The 20124-nt window shown below is 43.9% G+C and overlaps 1 protein-coding gene across 9 annotated transcripts in view; it reads left to right on the top strand.

Moving 5' to 3' along the window:
• LOC126477859 (histone deacetylase 6) overlaps window positions 1-20124 on the top strand; it is a 329968-nt gene that overhangs the window by 88404 nt on the left and 221440 nt on the right. For all 9 annotated transcript variants that reach the window (XM_050103654.1, XM_050103653.1, XM_050103652.1 and 6 more), the window contains one exon: window positions 13382-13555. In XM_050103654.1, coding sequence (XP_049959611.1) covers window positions 13382-13555 — 174 coding nt within the window. The remainder of the gene's footprint in view (window positions 1-13381; window positions 13556-20124) is intronic.

The following is a 20124-nucleotide window of genomic DNA, read 5'->3' as shown; positions in this document are numbered from 1 at the left end:
CCAGGGTAGCAAGGAAAGGTCATGGCAAGCATTCTTGGACCCTATCAACTGTTCTGCTTGTTCTGCTACAGTACTGTAAACCATCAGGAGGATTTCTGGTAAAGAGATTCAGCTACCTGTAGCAGCATTGTTGAATCAGGAGTGTCTACAACACCACATCATACAAGCAGTGGCAGAGCATTTTGTAACTACTACTGCCACTGCCAGCCAGGATCTAGTGTTCTGTTATTACAAAGCCAGCATGGTAAGGAGTGAGTTGGACTTACGGTCCAACACTTCGGAGTGCTGCAACTGCCCATTCTCCATGAGGGAGTTGATTTGGCACTGAATGACGCTCCTGATACTGCACCTGTTCTTGGCCAAATCTGATTCAGCGTGCTGTGGACCTTGAAACAAGCGTCTTATAACGTTTTAATTTGATATGGCAGACAGGCCACTTTACAAACTCATGGAGAGAGGCAATTTTGATACCTCTCCTCAAACCAGGAAAGGACCAAATGTGGCCCAGTAGTTACGGGAGTGTTGCCTTGACAAGCTGTGTAGGAAAAACCTTGGAGCAAATGGTTAACCATCATCTGGTGTAGATGTTAGAGACCAGGCAGTCCCTGAGTCACTCTCAGTGTGGATTCAGAAGGTGTCAATCCACTGTCAACAACCTGAGCCTCCTAGATACGATTATCCAGAAGGCTTTCCTATGTAAACAGCGCTGTATAGGTAGGTGTATTCTTTGATAGTAGTAAGGCATACTACATTACATGGAGTCACATTATTCAAGGGTAGCTCCACCAGTGGAGCTTCTGTGGTCATTTCCCCACCTTGATTTCATCCTTATTATCAAAGTGCGTTTTCTATACAAAGCTGGTGAGGTGCTGCCAAATAGTTTCAGGCAGGAGAATGCTATTCCTCAGAGCAGTGTTTTAAGTGTTGACCTCTTTGCCACAGCCATAGGCAGTAACACATCTGTGGTAAGGAGTCCTGTACAGTGCTCCTTATTTGTGGATTATTTTGCAGTTTTTTCTTCCTCCCCCAATATTGCCACAACAACTTGTCAGTTGCAACTTACAGTGAAGAGGCCGGAGGAGTAGTCAACACAGACTGGTTTTACATTTTCTTCAGAGAAATCCATGTGTGTTTATCTTAATCGTTCTTGTCATATTTATAATTTACCTGAATTGCATGTGTGGAACACCATCCTCCCTGTTAGACTCTGTGGTTTTTGGGCCTCATTTTTGATTACAGACAGTCATGGTTACCACACGCAAAGGACCTGAAGGCCAAGGCCCAGAAAATATTGAACATTTTGAAGTGTTTTAACCACAGGCCGTCGGGTGCAGACAGGGTGCGACTGCTCCATTTTTATGGGGCTTTTGTGCGATTAAGGCTGGACTATGGGTGCACAGTGTATGGGCCCTTCGAGGCCTTTGTAACTGAAGGTCGTTGACACTGTACACCGTGAGGGGATCAGGTTGGTTATGCGCACTTATCGGATCAGCCCCATACACTGCCTCTGTGCTGAGGCTGGTGAACTGCCAATAGCCATCCAGCGGCAGCTTCCCGAAGGACAACAGTTGTGTTAGTTCCTCGTTACTCCAACTTCCCCAGCGTAACGTACTGTTTGCTCATCCAGCAATGTAACATTTCTTTACCAATCGTCTGCAGGCAAGAAGGATGTTTGGGATATGTCTGAAGTGTGTGCTGGAGTCCCTTAGTGTGGGGCATGTAAAGGCTTAAATCCGGGTTTTTAACCAACTGCCACCCTGCTTATTGCAGAGACCCAAAGTAATTTTAGATTTAGTGCAGTACGGCAGAGGTGGCACTCCTGCGTATATTTGCAATACATTAGTCTTAAATTAGCACCTTAACTCTGCAGCTGTATTTACATGGGGATTCCATTGGTTGCTCAATTATTTTCCCTGTTCGTGTCCTCAGGTCCGACTGCCTCAAGGCTTACTGTCTATGACTTGGAATTGTACACAGTATTGCGGGCACTGGAGCAGATGAGACGTGTTTTGAGTTCTAAATTCCCTGTCTATTCTGATTCCCTGAGTGCCCTTCACTTGCTCCAATGCTTGTTTCCAGCAGATAAAGTTACTCAGAATATCCAGGATGCCCTCTTCCAACTACAGAGACAGGGGAAAGAGATGTCTTTCTGCTGGGTGCCAGGGCACATGGGTCTTGCAGGGAATGAAAGGGTGGATGTAGCAGCCAAGGTGGTGTGTCACATTCCTCAGTTAGTTTGGTGTGCTGTCCCTCTGCATGTTGTCACCTTGCTGTTGATGTACAGAGTCATGTGTCGATGGGAGGATGAATGGCAGGAAGTGATAAGACAGTATGCTCCGTCTAGTGAAGCTCACAACATGGTTGTGGTATACCTCCTTCCAGCCATGTAGATGGGACGAGGTCCTTCTTACTCCTCTTCGCATAGGCCACAGCCCTATGATGCATGGCTTTTTGCTCCAGCAAGAGGACCATCCAATGCGTGGTACTTTTGGTGTACAGATCACAGTGCACCACATTTTATTAGACTGTGTTTTGTTTTCAGACCAGAGGGCAGAGGCAGATTTGTCCAACAGATGTGTGCTCCATTTTAAGTGACCTTCAAATGGGTGTGGTTAGAATTTTAAAGTGTTGTGAATTGAGCAGCATGTTTCCTAATATTTAGTGATATAGTGTTAATGTGGTAGCAAGGTGACTGGCTCACCCATGTTTTTGTAAGTGGTCAGCTGGTCTCATTTCCCTATGCCAGTGTTTTAGCTGCTCGGTCATTTTACTAACATTTTAATCCCTTGTATAGCACTTTTTACCCTTTTTTTGTCTTAAGTTGTGTTGTCTGAGTGCCGGCCGAAGTGGCCGTGCGGTTAAAGGCGCTACAGTCTGGAACCGCAAGACCGCTACGGTCGCAGGTTCGAATCCTGCCTCGGGCATGGGTGTTTGTGATGTCCTTAGGTTAGTTAGGTTTAACTTGTTCTAAGTTCTAGGGGACTAATGACCTCAGCAGTTGAGTCCCATAGTGCTCAGAGCCATTTGAACCATTTGTTGTCTGAGTGTCACTGTGTAGTTTCATCCTTACTGTGTGCAACAATTTCAGTGATTTTATCAACATTTGTTTATTGTACTATGTGCATGGGCACTGATAACCTCGCTGTTGAGCACACGTAAACTCGGAAAAAAGAAACACACACACACACACACACACACACACACACACACACACACACACACACACACACACAGATATATATTCCGATTACCTCCGGAATGCTTTTTTTGGTTGCCATAACTTCACAAAACTTTTACAATGTAGAATTCAGCACTTTGTAGAACACACAGTGTGATCAACTTGTGCACTGGGACATAATGGCAACGTCTCCTATGATGCCACATCACAACATGCCTGCAGAAATTGGAATTTGTTTGTAATTATTGATCAGATATTATGACAACCTTATTGGCAATGAGAATTTATTGTGAATTGTTCTCTGTTAGAAGTTTATTGCAGTTCATTTGAAAATGTGTTTTAGTTTCATAACAGGATTTCGTTGCGAACTGTTTGGTTGGTTGATTTGGGGGAGGTGACCAAACATTGAGGTCATTGGTTCCATTGGATTAGGGAAGGAAAGGGAAGGAAGTTGGCTGTGCCTTTTCAAAGGGTCCATCCCATCATTTGCCTGTATAAATTTAGGGAAAAATCACGGAAAACTCAAACCAGGATGGCCAAACGTGGGTTTGAACTGTCATCATCGTGAATGTGAGTCCAGTGTGCTAACCATGACGTCACCTCACTTGGCGAACTGCTATTCTTTAAAAGAGGATGTTATGTTTAAGCTGGCTTTGTTAAAACTAAATTTCAGTAAAATAGTTCTTACGGAAATTTCCTTGGGACTGACAGAAACATTTGTTAAAGGCAGGAATTCCTTAAAAGTGGCTCTGTTAATGTGTCGTTTTACTGTAATACAGTCTTGCATGCTGCAAGTTTGTTTTCCAGCCCATGTTTCACGGTCAAATGAAACTGTGTTTCCTGAGACCTTTTCAAGTCACAATCATCCATGATGCATATGAACAGACGGAAGCGACGAATCAAAATTTGTACAAAGACCAGAATTTGAATGTGGGTCTCCTGCTCACTAGGCAGAAGCGCTAACCCCTGTGCGAACCCTGCACACTGGCTTTGCACAACTGCATGTCTTGCTTCTTGATCCAAATTCCCATTCATGCCTCAACCCGCTTGATATTCCTCCTGACTCAAACATAATTGCAAAGTCTGTCCAACTGTATTGGAATAGCAGCTCAGTCTAGTGATCAGGATCCCCGGTTTCGAATCTGGGCCGTGGTACAGAAATTCATTTGTTTCTTCAGTCTGCATATATACGTCATAGATGTGTGATGCTTGAAAAGGTTTAATTTGATTAAAGCACCTATTCCCTGGTTTCAGGCAGGATCTCCTATTTTGTGTGATGCTGAAGTGCTGTTCCGATATAGCTGGAGAGCCTATGTATTGCTATTCCAGTTTGGGGGGAGGGGGTGGGTTGTGGGAGGGATACAAAGTGGACATAGGTGTGAATGGGAATTTGAATCATCTGCCTTGTGGGCAGGGGAGCTGGTTTTGAATCCCGACCTTGGTACAGATTTTCATTCGTTGCTTCATTCTGCACACACACACACACACACACACACACACACACACACACACACACACACACACACACGTATATATAAAATCAACCTGACTGATAGTGGGTCTGCACAACTGATTGCAACTCGCTGGACCTGACTGGTCGGGTTGACAACCTCACTTGCCAATCACTTCTTTAGCCCACAGAGATTAATGATTACTCCAGATTAATTACTGGGCAAGCCTCGTGTTCTGTGTCAGGTCTGCATGATGTTAAGTTCTTTGCTACATCTTTGTGGGAAATTCATAACACAAACAAAATCAGCTGTGGGATTTCATCCTGTCTGCCTTCTGGTTACTGCCTCTCCATTTATTACAATCCTAATCAGTGTCTATTGAGTATTTAGGTCTAGACAGTGGGGGATTGTATACCAATATTTATTAATCCACAAACATTCATACAGTTTACAGGAAGAACATGTCTTAAAATCCCAGTCTGCTTAGTTAGCTGGAATCAGGCCATCCATATTCAAAGAAGAGAGAGTCAGAAATGAGTGTGTACAGTAACAGCTCATAGATTGTTTCGCCCTAAGTTTGTTTTGTGTCTGTGTCACCAATAATATGGCCAACCTGCCGAATATCTGAAGTACTGGGCATCCACAAGGTCAAAAGGGCAACAAACTGTTGGTTGGTGTTCAATGTCCTAGCGACAGTGAGGGACTTCGCCTATTGCACATGGAGCTCACTGCATAAGTAATGGTGGTACAGTTGCCAGCTCACGGGCCCTCGCATGATAATAGTCGTCTCTGCTCCAATGTGATCTCGTATTCAGAGTGATTATCAATAGTATTGTTAGACACCCAGTTATGGGACACACTTTTGTTATACATATTGTTATTCTTTCAGGAACTGGTGTGGCCACTTGGCATAACACATTCTGTGCAGAATGGTACCAGACGCAACAACTACTTGAAAAACTGAGGGGCTGTGATGGAATGAAATAATTTGTTTTTCATTATTTGCCCCTGTTCTTACGTCCCTTTTGAGAAAATTTTCACGAGTTGCAACATTACTGTAAAACAGTGTCATTAAAAATTTAAATTAAAAAGATATTTCACATTTCCAAGAAATTTGAGTGGGGTAGGGGGAGGGACACCACGATTTTATACAGGAATTTGGAGGTCTTTATCAATATCTGGGTAGAAATCCCTTTAAAACACCTCAGCAACAAATTACATAGTTACAGTATTTATCCATATTGGCATTGGAGTATCATTAGCACTTTGCTTTTTATTCTTCATAGTAAAGTGAGTTTTCAGATTGTGCAGCATTTCGATGCTTATTCTGGTTATTTAAAATTGAGCATTCAGATGCCAGAGTGCAAGACTGGTTTACCGTAGTAAGGAGAGCGACTTACGATGCTGCAGTAGTAATAGCTGCTTTGTACCTTTCTTTAGTTTGGAGGCTAAGTCTAATTTTTCCTGGCATCCTAACCAACTTCTTTCAGTGTGCATACCATTAACTTACTTTACTTCAGTGTTCTGCTCTAGAACTTCCTTCACCATCTTCACCTGCGCTATTGTACTTTTCTCCTTCTGATCAATAAATTTATGGCTGCTAACAGCAAGCAATTTTGCTTTCCCACAAAGATTCTTGCTGTGATAACGTTCAGTGCTTACAGATGCAAGACAACAGAGTGCACTACTTTGAACTGGAACATGGATGTTTCTGGTTACATGACAAAGTTAATTCCCTCTACTGTTGAGTATACAGATTGTGTTTGAGGTGTTTTCCTGAGTGATACTACTGATGTCATCTTAATTAACAGCATAATAGCCTTGTTTTGTAGACCAATGCGGTGCTCGTTGTAGATGGACAGTTTTGCCCCTCAACCAATCCTGTAACTGCTGTTTGCCAAATGCAAGTACCTTCTTCAGACTGAAGGGCTGTACAGAGCAGATAGACTTTAAATTTTACAGGGAGAAGTCTGTATACATTGATTTTCACTATTCAAGAAATGTTTATTATCTATTTGCATTATCTGTGAGGTACTTAGTTCTGAAAGTGTAAGATTGAATGGGGGTTTTAGACTTAATGCTCAATTATAAATTGTTTTGGTTTCTATTAGAGATGGGGGATGCGCTCTTGAACTAATTCATAGAGTTGAATCTTTCAAAGGAGTGAACAATCAGTGATTCAGAAAAAATGAACGGTAGCTCCAAACGTTTCTCACAGCAGAGAGAGAGAGAGAGAGAGAGAGAGAGAGAGAGAGAGAGAGAGAGAGAGAGAGAGACGGAGCATATCAGCGGGGCCTTTGCTGGTCAGAGCACACTGGACGCCACACAACACAGCCAGCGCCGGCCTCTGCCCTGCTTCTACCTTGGCTGCCTGCATTGTGCAGTGCCCCATTGGATTTTGTGTTTCACATATGCCGTGCCGTCCATGTGCGTCGTCTGCCGCGCGCAGTGTCTGGCGCAGCTTAACTTCGCATCGCACTCTGTCGGCGATCGTTTCAGTCGCACGTCCTGCCCTCTGGGCAGTTGATGCGAGCAACAGGACAGAGAGCCACCTAGCGGATAACATAGGAACTACTTGCAACAACCTGCTCGCAAGGGAACGGACGATTTGTTTCGGAGCGGGTGAGTTCACCGCTCCCCCCACCCTCGGAACTCGCCCGCTCAACGCTCACCCCACCGTCTCGACTCTAGCCAGAGCGTTGAGCAAAGCGACTCAGGTGTCACTCTGCTCTCTGCGGTCTCGGCTCACGCAGTAATACAGCTCGCAGCTCGACCCGCTCGACTCAGCGCCTCTGCATCGGAGTTCGTCCCTACTGGATATTGTTCTTCGTAGTAATACCGCTATGTATATTACATTATTATGTTATGTATACATCAATTGTTTTTATTTTATTTTTATTTGTTTAAACTGATTAGATTAGGTTCCTGATGACTCCTCTAACTATAGGATTTTTATTATGGACACTCGAATTTACGCTTTAATTACGAGCGAACCGATAAACGTATCGCAAAATGTGATACACCAATATTTTCCTTGTTTTATTCTGCGTAAGGCTATATGCAGCACTTTCGTTTTACAGTCAAATTTATATATTTTTTTTTCTTATTCTGGTACGGATTTTGCGATTTTAGGCGTCTTCGGAAGGAAACGTTCACTTTAAAAATATATGGCTTGCGATGAATTTGTATGAGGTTAATAAAATTTTAATACATTATAGCCAAATATATTGTTAATGTAAATCTGAAGTTACAACATTTTCCGATCACCCAAAAAACCACGATAGTGCAAAATAAATCAATAATCAAAAACTTTGTCATATCGTGGAAATTTCAATAAACAATACAAAATTCTTACTCATTATCTGTGTTACTTAAAAATAGGATCAAATAAGATCAAAATACAGGTGTAGTACTGGAATAAACCAAGTTTAAAGGACAATGTGACTTCCATTTATTTTCTATTGTAAATGAGTGGTGAGTCATGAAAAAGAGCTAATTCATTTCAGGGAGTGAACAGTTCTGATCCAATCTCTGAAAAGAACAGTTTTGCCCATCTCTAGTTTCTATATCTAAGACAATTGCATATTAGATGCACCAGTGACTAGACCATAGGTTGTGGGGAGCCTGTATAGCGTTCTGACTCCAATCCTTTCAAGTTTTCACATGAGAGAAAGTTATTATGGATGCTGGGTTCAGGATCAGCAGGGCAGCATGTCTAAAGACGACTGACACTATCTACATGAGGCATTTAGGCTGGTCACAGATGCATACAGTACTAGCCCTGTCCCCATCCCGAGCCTCTGCCCTGAAACTGCCATTAACCATCAGGTGTCTGTTCTTAATGGCCTATCGCTCATATGAGTTGTTGTCTGACCACAGTCACTAATATTTGGCCTGTTTGAGTGTGTCCCCAAGGAAATGGCATTCATCAAATGTTCACAAGCGATCTGCACGATGGTAGACCAGTCCGATTTTTGGACCAGATTCTAGTCTGCACGAGAGGGCGAAGTTGACTGCTAACATGAATACTCAAAAAGCTAATTTTTATCTGCAGCAGCTTAAAGAAATTCTACTCCATATTCCGTTATAAAAGTGTACCTTTATGACACATTATTCCTGTACTGCATTTACTTGCCAATTTAATTCGGTCTCAGTGGTATTGTCAAGATCTATTTACCAAATAATTTCACTGAATACATCACAGCTTTTTATATAATCTTGAAGGGACTGCAGCAGACGAGATGTATTTAAACTACAAAATTCTTCAGCAGCTCAGGCACTTTTGCATACACTAAAACCTTTCACTACATGTTTCCAGCGGTCCAATACATCCATGATGCCTGCCATTGCCTTAGTACATTTAGGGAAGAAGGTTATACTGTACACAATTGGGTGACTGGAAGTTAGTGATAGCAAACTGCTATCATTATATGACGTGATTCACCATCTGCTAAGAAGACCACCAGCGTCTTGGCTGTGGCATGTGAACATCAGCTTGTAACGTTTAAGGGGTTTGCTTCCTGTTTAGTGTCGCATGGGTGGCTGTTGCATTGAGCCCACTCTATTTTGGGTGATGAAAATCTGTCATACCTCTAAAACATTTTTGTATCTCTTTGCATCTTCGTCCAAAAGTGCTAGGATGGTACAACTAGCTCCTCAGACTAGGCTGTAACACCCAAGATTTAAAAATTTTCTAGTTTGTAGCTGTTCACATATTTCTTTTTTTTTTTTTTTTTTGCCAGTTTTGTATCTTTAGTCGCTTTTAGAATTTTGCTCTTTTATTACTTTTAATCCACACATTTTACAATGTGATTAATTTATTAGGAATTTTATCTTAGTGACTGGATGCTGATGACCGTTTAGGTATGTCTATAGCCCAGACAACAACAGAAACAGCAACAAACAGCTGTGCGCCTCGAGCTTTTTTCCCCTTCAAAACCCTTACCAACTGGTTCACCCAAGTTCATTTTGTGTGTTGTTTCAGTTTGATTATGCTAGTTCCTCCCTTTTTCTCTTGAAAAGTGCTATACATGACGTTCTGAATATTTAGTCACAATTGTGTTAGTGGTCTTACGGTGGATGTTGCTGCTTCAACAGAACATCCTTTGGCAAGGATCAGTGTTACTTTGGGGTCTCTTGGACATAACAGAAGTGTAAACTTTCTTAATGTGATATCCTTAAATCCTGTTAGCATCAGAAACACAATTTAAGTACACTGCTGACCATTAAAATTCCAGCATCAGGAAGGTTAGCAAACAACAAATTTTACTTATATGTGTATACAGTTAGCAGGAAGAATACGTGAGTAGGTGATTTCGAAATATTCAGAGTGCAAAAATTGGTGCACAGAGCTGACAGCTCTGGCAGCAATAATGGCTCTAACCTGGTCGAGTGTTGGGTCGAACTGAGCGTGGATGACAGATACAGTTGCGGTGCGGGATTTGCCGAGCGGTCTAAGGCGCTGCAGTCATTTACTGTGCGGCTGATCCCGGTGGAGGTTAGAGTCCTCCATCGGGCATGAGTGTGTGTGTGTTTGTCCTTAGGATAATTTAGGTTAAGTAGTGTGTAAGCTTAGGGACTGATGACCTTCGCAGTTAAGTCCCATAAGATTTCACATACATTTGAACATTTTGACAGATACAGTTACATCATTATTCCAATTCTGTGCCAGAGTTTAACTGTCTCAGCAAATATGTTACCGTATGTTTTCAGTGAGTGAGAGGTCTGGAGAATGTGCTGGCCGGGGCAACAGTCAAACACCCTCCATATTGAGTTAGGTCTGTATAGCATGGGCAACATGTGATATTGCATTATCTTGCTGAAAGATGATGTCACGGAGACCTCAAAGACTGGCCTCAAAAAATCAAAGACATACTGTATTTTATTGCATAAGCTTCCCCTTACATATTCCTCTCATAAGATTTTTCATCATTAAAAATTATTTTATTAATATCACACACAATTCCCTCTCCTGGTTCATTCTTAATGGAGTGGCCTTCAAATGACCTGACAATGAACAACAGTGGACACAGTGGTACTTGACATTCCATTGTCACAACATACTGTAAATTTGACAAGTGAAATTGCAGATGTATTTCTAGGTCAGTTTGTTATAAGTCATCATAATAGTGAAATATTCAGACTACACAGCAAAATTTAAATTAAATGTTTTGTCTTACACTGATACAACTGAGTGAAAGCTGCTGGAAGACATTTCTCCAGTGATCCTCATTCAATACAGTATTGGCGGAGATAAAAATATAAACTCATGGCTGCAAAAGCAAGCTCCAAATCTTTCTGGGGGCCTAAAATAGGGAAATATCCCGAAATTGTTAATGGTGTAATTGCATATGTCAATTAACTTTGGAGCAGTGATTGTGCTGTCTCTTACAATATGAGTCAGAACAAAGATTGCGAGATAGCTGCCATGCTCAGCATTGACAGAAATGATTTTATAGCAAGCATTGGTTGGGTGATTTGTTTTAAGAGGTGGCATAATTTCAGTCTATGAAGGAGACCATCTTCATACCAGCTTTTACAGTGAGACAACATAGATAAGGCACTTGAGTTCCATTGTTACGTAATATAAGTGCAGTAGCAATGTGACTATTTGCTCTTCCAGGTTGGTAATGCTGACCAGACGCCAATGTCTTTTGATATGTCACATAACACCAACGTTGCTCCATCTGGCTCGAAAAGTGTACTACTTAAGATGGCCGGAGTGGAGAAACTAAGAGGCACAGTGATGTGCACTACAGCAGACGGCAATAAACTTCCACCGTATGCCATCTTTAGTAGGATGACATTACCAATATCCCACATGGAATTTACTTATGAGTGCAGGAAAAGGACTGAATGACAGCAGATTTGATGGCGGATTATTTGGAGAAAGTCTGACGAAGATGACCAGGGGCATTATTACAAAAGAAGTCCTTTTTTGACCTAGACAGTTTCCGGGATGACCTTGTGGGAGCTGTAAAGTACAAATTGAAATGTATGAAGTCCCGTCCTGTCATCGTCCCTGGAGGTTTAACCTCCATTCTTCAACCTTTAGTTGTCAGCATCAACAAACCTTTCAAAGAACATCTTCGACATCTGTATTCAGAAAGGATGGGAGTGAGATCTCAGCAGATGACTCCAGGAGGCAAGATAAGGAAACGATCAATACAGACGACGTGTGAGTGGATCCATGTGTGGGAGAAAATTAATGTCGTTATTATTAAGAAGAGTTAAAAAAAAACTGAAATTTCTTGTGCCATTGACGGATTTTGAGATGACATGTTGTGGAATAGTGAAAATGAAGATGATGATGTGTTATCTGAGCCTGAAAATAATGATGACAGTGATGAAAATAATGTTGTGGGAGATATATATATAGAGAGAAGGAATTAAAAAACTACATTGCTGCTCTTCATTGCAGGCATAATGAAACTGTGGTCTGAATCCAGTTCTTTTGGGTTAATTGAAAATAAGTACTAGCAGGTACCACTTTTTTCACAACTACCATTCTGTTTCAAGAATTTTTTAGAAAAAGTTTGCTATAAAATACAGTATAGTTGCTGTCCAAGTTACTGAGTATGACAACCACAAATGATGATGATGATGATGATGATGATGTGTATCCAGTGGTGCCTCACATGATCAAACCAGATGCTAGGCCTATATGATAAAGAGGAATGTATTATGACAATGGTCATTCTCCTTGGAGCCTCCGCAAACACACATACACACACACACACACACACATATTGTGAAATTGTGTGCAGAGCCTGGACTCAGGTGAAAAGACAACGTGGTGCCACTCCTGTGTCCAGTGTTGTCGGGTACTCCACTGTTGGCATGTATCTCTCTGCTTCCTTGTCAAAGGATACCGCAATAACGGTCACCGTACTGACAGTCCATGGTACTCCAGACATTGTTGCATTGTCTGTGTGGATACTTTTCTTGCAGCAGGATCCCATTTCCTGATGCAAGATTCATGGTATGGCTGTACAATCCTGGATGGCCACACCAACAATGTCTTTCTTTTTTGACACTAGTCACAGCGGACTGCTGAGATACTGCATGATGCTGAGTATTACAATCCTGAGCCCATCTATACTATATATGCCTGTCAAAGTAATGGAAGCGCAGTGTGAGCAGCAATATTGAGGAACGATTATTTGCAATCTCGAAATGCCACAATCCTGCCACTGTCGAATTTAGACTACTGCCTTCTTACCCAAAGTGTAACATGATCTCTTCATGAAAACCGACATTCTGCTGCAAAATAATTTCTTATTTACGTAATATAGATGGTATTGCTTGTGCCTACTTTGTGCAGTTCCACTGAAATTGCTGATAGTAATTTGACACTCGTTATTTGCCACCTTCATGGTGTTGCCGTGTTAAGCAAAACAATCAAGATGTGAGTAATTACAAATATTTGGCTTTTGTCAGTGTCAGTGGGTTTGAAGACAAAACAAATTCTTGTTTGTTGTATTAGGGTTGTCTTAGAGTGGTAAATTATTGCATGTACAGGGTCAATTTAAGGACTGGTAAGAAGATAATGTGACTGAAATTTGTGTGCATGATATTTATATGTTATGGATGATGATGCCAACTTAATGCAACATGATGATGAGGATTGTGGTCTTGGTTGTGAATGCCTATATGTTTCTGTTATAAAGTCTTTTGAGAAGAGTTGAAATGGTAGGAATTACTGTTATTTTAAGAGTGTGGCACATGTTTTCATTGGTGTTTTTCGTTGCAGGCCACCTGGTCATCATGCCATGAAAAGTGAATACTGTGGTTACTGCTTCTTTAACAATGTAGCTTTGGCAGCAGAACATGCCTTGAATAATTGTGATATATCACGTATTGTTATAGTTGATTGGGATGTTCACCATGGTCAGGCAACTCAGCAAATGTTTTATGATGATCCTAGGTAAGAGTCGGGGATTAGATGTTATGGAATGCAGTGTAAATTAAGTTTGGGAAACCTTTTGTGGTTTATTGTTGTAAGGTTCTACAGATCATGGAGATTTTGTATACATATCCTTATGAAGGAAAATTCTGGAGAATATTAGAGGGTGACAATTATTGAACTATAACTTGCGAATGGTTTGTGTTAGGATGTTCAAACTGCACAGTTGGCCACAGGGCATGATGCGAATTAGTATGCACTTACACATGTGCCTTGTTGTTGTGAGCCATTAACACGTGAAAATTTCACGGTACAGCGTGCCTGAGCATATAGTGGTTGTGAAGGCCTACTATGCAAGCAATAACAGCCCAACTGTGAATGGGTAGTCTTCATGATCACTGTTTTGCCAATGTAAGTCATCCAAAAAAGGTGAAAATGCTTGAAAACATCGAGAAGGCAGGTGCTGTGTTTCAAACAAGCCACGGGAAATTGATGAGATGAGCTGCACAACAGGTGAGAATGAATCGGGAGACACTGCGACAATTCCCCTGCGGGCCCGGGGTTAGAATAGGCCGAGGTATTCCCGTCTGTTGTAAGAGGAGACTAAAAGGAGTCTCTCACCTTTCGGATTTTATGTGATGGTCCCCTGTTAGGTTTGAACATAATTTTTCAAAATTTTCCTGAAGAATGAGCCAATTGGGGAAGGGCGCCTTACATGGTGCATCGTGTCCATCGTGCATTGGGATTTTTAGCCAACTTTTTCGTTGTGGCATTGCAGTCCTGCTCATCCACCATCTCTTGAACGAGGATGCCTTGCTGGGTATGTTTTCCTCCACCCACTATGCAGTGTCGTTTTCTGTGCCGATGATGACCATGGAATTCTTTACACCTCATATCCAGCACGGTAGCCACTCCGTTATGGTGGGGCTGCCGAGTACCCTGTTGGTTGTAGCCTCCTGACTACACAGGGATCACTCTGCTGATGCCTGCGCTGTTAACTCCCCACGTATGCCAAGGAATAGATGCTTGTCACCCTGGGGCATCGGGCCTCCTGGCAATGGCCATCCTGCCAGGTGGCCTGTGCTGCAGCTGGGTGGCACCCGTGGGGAGGGCCCCTGGTTGGAGTGGGTGGCATCAGGGCGGATGACACGCAATGAAGCGTACTACGCCATCACTTGCTGGTGATCAAATGCCAGCAGTCTCTAAGCGTTCCAAGTCTCAGTACAGTGCAAGGAAGTATGATCCAAAAACATTCCCCCTCCCTGGCCACACCATCAGAGGAACACCAACTAAGGATGCCAGTGAACCTTATTCGTCCCGATACCTCGTATGTACGAGAGCTGATGGGACTCCTTTGTCTCAATGAAGCCTCTGTTTTTTGTAGAGCATTTAGAGGACAAGTTTGGGGGGGTGGAGGGCTTGTCAAAAATGCGGTCAGGATCTGTCTTGATAAAAACGGCATCCTCTGCCCAGTCGCAGGCGTTACTCGCTTGTGACAAGCTGGGGGATGTTTCTGTTACCTTCATGCCTCATAAGAGCTTAAATATGGTCCAGGGTATTATATTCCACAGGGACCATCTTTTGCAGTCTGATGATGAACTGCGTGCCAGCTTAGAGTGACAAGGCGTTCATTTCATCCAGCGCGTCCATCAGGGCCGAAGGATAATCAGGTTGCCGCTGGTGCCTTCATCTTGGCCTTCGAGGGTGACATATTACCCGAGAAGGTCAAGGTGATGGTCTACCGCTGTGACGTCAAGCCCTATATCCCATCCCTGACGCAGTGCTTTAAGTGCTGGAAGTTTGGCCATATGTCTTCCTGCTGTACTTCCAGCACCACATGTCGAGATTGTGGATGTCCATCCCATCCCAATACTCCATGTGCCCCGCCTCCCATCTGTGTCAACTGCGGAGAGCATCATTCCCCTTGCTCACCATACTGCAGGATTTTACAGTGAGAAAGGAAAATTATGGAATACAAGACCTTATGCTGCCGGTACGAGAACCGTTGTAGCCCCAGCAGTTCCGTGAGTTCCAATCAGCTCTCAGAGACGGAAGACAACACCTGCCCCCTTGATGGTGGCGGCACTTCCCTCCCTGTTGCTCCTGCACCACCTCCCTCGGGAGCACAGTCCCCCCAACCAAAGGGACACCAGTCCCTATTTCTCAGCCGGAGAAGCGTAAGTCTTCTTCGGCTCCTCTTGCTAGGAAGGGGTCCCTTGGGTCACTCCCTTCCCAGGTTTCTGCTAGTGTGAAAGATGACACCCGCCAGTGGCTGAAGTGCCCAAAAGCAGCTGGTTGTAGGCCTTCACAATCATTCTCAGTCCCAGAGACTGAATCAGTGAAGCCCTCCCAAGCAGAGAAACCCAACGATCACTGAGAGAAATCCAGAAAGAAGACCCCCTTGGCCAAGGGAATTGCAGTGGCACCCACACCACCACTGCCTACAAGCTGTGCTTTTGAGGATGAGGTGAAGATTCTGGCATCTGCTGAGGGCCTAGATCTCGCCAGACCCTCAGACACAATGGCTGTAGCCTGTCAGGAAATAAGTCAGTGGCAGCAGGTGATCCTGAGGTGTAGACTGCCTCATTGAGTGTTTCATGCCTTCCCAGTCTCACGATCACGTCATCCTCCAGTGGAATTGCGGCGGTTTTTCCCACTACCTGGCTGAGGTATGGCAACTGTTAAGCTTTACATGTGATTTCTGCATTGCCCTCCAGGAAACCTGGTTCCCGGCAATTGGACCCCTGCCCTTTGTGGCTACAGGGGATATTACAAGAACCGTAGCGAATATAATAGTGTGTCAGGTGGAGTTTGCGTTTATGTCCTGAACTCTGTATGTAGTGAACCTGTGCCCCTTTAATCTCGTCTTGAAGCTGTGGGGGTCGGGGTATGGACGACGCAGGAAATAACTGTCTACAATGTATATCTCCTTCCAGATGGTGCGATACCCCTGAACATATTGGATGCACTGATTGATCAACTCCCTAAACCTTTCCTACTTTTGGGTGATTTTAATGCTCATAACCCCTTGTAGGGTAGCACCATGCTTACTGGCCATGGCAGAGGCGTCCCAACTCGACCTCTGCCTGTTAAGTACTAGGGCCGCCACACACTTGAGTGTGTCTCATGGTAGTTACTCGGCCATTGATTTATTAATAAACGTCTCTTGTCTGACTAAAAGTGATATCTCCTTATCATCTTCAACCGGATCTGGTGTAATGGTGTCTTTCCATCGCAGGAGAGCACCATCATTCTGGTGCTAAAATCTGCTAAAAATCCGCTTGATGTGGATAGCTATCAGCCCACCAGCCTCACCTACATTCTCTGTAAGCTGCTGGAACTTATGGTGCGTCAGTGGTTGGGTTGGGTTCTGGAGTCAGGTGGCCTACTGGCTCCATGTCAGGGCAGCTTCCGCGAGGGTGGCTCTTCCACTGATAATCTTGTGTTCCTCGAGTCTGCCATCTGAACAGCCTTTTCCAGACGCCAACACCTGGTTGCCGTCTTTTTTGACTTGTGTAAAGCATGTGACACGACCTGTGTCATCATGTCCTTGCCACTTTGTATGAGTGAGGTCTCTGGGGCCCACTCCCAATTTTTATCCAAAATTTCTTGTCGCTCTGTACTTTCCCTATTCAGGAGAATGGCATTTCGCAGGGCTCCGTATTGAGTGTGTCTCTATTTTCAGTGGCCATTAACAGCCTAGCAGCAGCTGTAGGGCCATCGATCTCCCCATCTCTCTATGCACGTGACTTCTACATTTCGTATTGCTCCTCCAGTACTGGTGTTGCTGAGCGGCACCTACAGGGAGCCATTCACAAGGTGCAGTCATGGGCTCTAGCCCATGGCTTCCAGTTTTCAGCCGCGAAGTCGTGTGTCATGCACTTCTGTCAGTGTCGTACCGTTCATCTGGAACCTGAACTTTATCTTAATGACGATCTACTCACTTTAGTGGATACATATTGATTGTTAGGACTGATTTTCGGCACCCCATTGACATGGCTTCCACGCCTTCTTCAGCTTAAGCAGAAGTGCTGGCAGCACCTCAATCTCCTCCGCTGCCTGAGCCACACCAACTAGGGTGCAGATTACTCTACGCTGCTGCAACTCTACAGAGCCCTTGTCCAAGCCCGCCTTGACTATGGAAGTCTGGTTTACGGATCGGCGGTGGCCTCAGCATTGCGTTTACTCGATCCAGTGCACCACCGTGTCGTTCAGCTAGTGACGGGAGCTTTTAGAATGAGCCCAGTGACCAGTGTCCTGGTGGAGGCCGGAGTCCCTCCATTGTGGATCTGACACGCACAATTGCTCGCCAGTTATGTTGCACACATTCGTAGTTCTCCTGAGCATCCAAATTACCATCTCGTTTTCCCACCCGCGGCAGTTGTTCTCTCGCATTGGCAGTTCTCGTGTGATCCCTTCTCTCCGAACTGGAGTCCTTCCCTTTACCACCTGTACTTGAGGTCCATTCACATACACCTCCATGGTGTACATCTCGGCCAAAGCTTTGTCTGGGCCTTTTGCATGGCCCTAAGTACTCCAATAACCCAGCCGCTCTCCACTGTCACTTCCTCTCGATTCTTGACGTGTTCTGGTGCTCTGGAGTTGTTTACACCGGCGGCTCGATGGCTGATGGTAATGTTGGCTTTGCCTATGTCCACAGAGGTCATATTGAACAGCAATCCTTGCCCCGCTGGGTGCAGTGTATTCACTGCAGAGCTTGTGGCCATATCTCGTGCACTTCAGTACATCTGTTCCTGTTCAGGTGAGTCGTTTCTTCTCTGTTCTGACTTCCTGAGCAGCTTACAAGCTATCGACCAGTGCTATCCTCACCATCCTTTGGTAGCGAACATCCAGGAGTCCATCTCTGCCCTGGAACGGTCCAGTCGTTCTCTGGTGTTTGTGTGGACCCCAGAACAAGTCGGAATCCCAGAAAACGAATTTGCTTACAAGCTGGCCAAACAGGCTATCCGGAAACCGCTCCTGGAGACGGGCATCTCTGAAACTGACCTGCATTCTGTCTTGCGCCACAAGGTTTTTTGGCTTTGGGAGATGGAGTGGCAGAACAGTATGCACAACAAACTGCATGTCATTAAGGAGACTGAATGTGTGGAAGTCTTCCCTGCGGGCTTCTCGAAGGGAATCGGTTGTCCTTTGTCAGCTCCACATTGGCCATACGTGGCTCACACATGGTACCTCCTCCGTCTTGAGGACCCACCTCAGTGTTGCTGTGGCTCCCAAATGACAGTTGTCCACCTCTTGCTGGATTGCCCAGTTTTAGCCACTCTGCGGTGGACTTTAAACTTTTCCAGTACCCTACCTTTGGTGTTGGGTGACAGTGCCTCAACAGCAACTGTAGTTTTACGTTTTATTCGTAAGGGTGGGTTTTATCATTTGATCTGAGTCTTATCGCATGTCCTTTGTCCGTCTGTGTCCTCCACCCTAGGGCTCTTTGGGTGGAGGTTTTAATGTGTTGCAGAGTGGCTGGCTTCTCCTTTTTTATTCTCATGGTCAACCAACCATGGTAATCTGCTTTCTTGTTTTTAATCTCTCCTCCCTGTTTCTTGTGTGTCTCTATGGTTTTCTTGCCCTGTTTTGTCCATTGTAGTGTTTGTTGTCCTTTTGTTGTTCTTCTGGTTCTTCCTTTCTCCTGTTATAGTGCTATATGTCTTCTTTGTTTTCTTCTTTCCTTTGGGGGATTGTTCTACTAGGAACAAGGGACCGATGACCTCACAGTTTGGTCCCTTTCCTTCCCTTTTAAGCCAACCATTCAATGAACACTGTGACAAATTGTTGCTGAAGATCTGCATCTCTTCCCATACAAAATTTAAACGCATCAGCCATTAAGCCCCAGGGGTATGGAACAGCAGTTGTGTTTCGCCAACGCTGTTGTCCACAGAATTGCCGAACAGGACTTTGATGTGAATATGATTTGGTTTAGTGGGGAAGCCCATTTTCATTTGGGTTGGGTCATCAATAAGCAAAATTGCTGCATTTGGGGGAATGAGAATCTGCATTTTGCGATCGAAAGTCTCTTCACCCTCAAATTGTCACTGTATGGTGTGCAATGTCCAGTCATGGAATGATCATTTCAATACTCCTTAATGGCTCAATGACTACCAAATGGTACATGAAAGTTTTGGAAGATGATTGCATCCCCATTATCCAAAGTGACCCTGATTTCAACAAGATGTGGTCGTGCAAGATGGAGCTTGACCCCATCAAAGCTGGTGAGTGTTTGATGTTCTGGAGGAGCACTTTGGGGACTACAGTCTGGTTCTGAGGTACCCAGAGGCCACTGGCATGGGCCTCGATTGACTGCATGTTCTCCGGATTTGAACAAATGTGACTCCTTTTTGTTGGGCTATATGAAGCACAAGGTGCATAGCAATAACGCCAAAACCATTGCTGAGCTGAAAATAGCCATTCAGGAGGTCATTGACAGGATCGATGTTCCGACACTTCAGTGGGTCATGCAGAATTTTGCTTTTCATCTGTGTCATATCATTGTCAATAATGGCACACATATTGAACATGTCATAATCTAAATCTGAATATCTGTAGTGATGTTTACATGTTGAATAAAGTGTGTA

The sequence above is a fragment of the Schistocerca serialis genome, chromosome 1, assembly GCF_023864345.2.
Source record: "Schistocerca serialis cubense isolate TAMUIC-IGC-003099 chromosome 1, iqSchSeri2.2, whole genome shotgun sequence".
NCBI lineage: Eukaryota > Metazoa > Arthropoda > Insecta > Orthoptera > Acrididae > Schistocerca > Schistocerca serialis.
The sequence above is the reverse complement of the archived record's forward strand: the minus strand, read 5'-3'. Positions and strand labels throughout refer to the sequence as shown.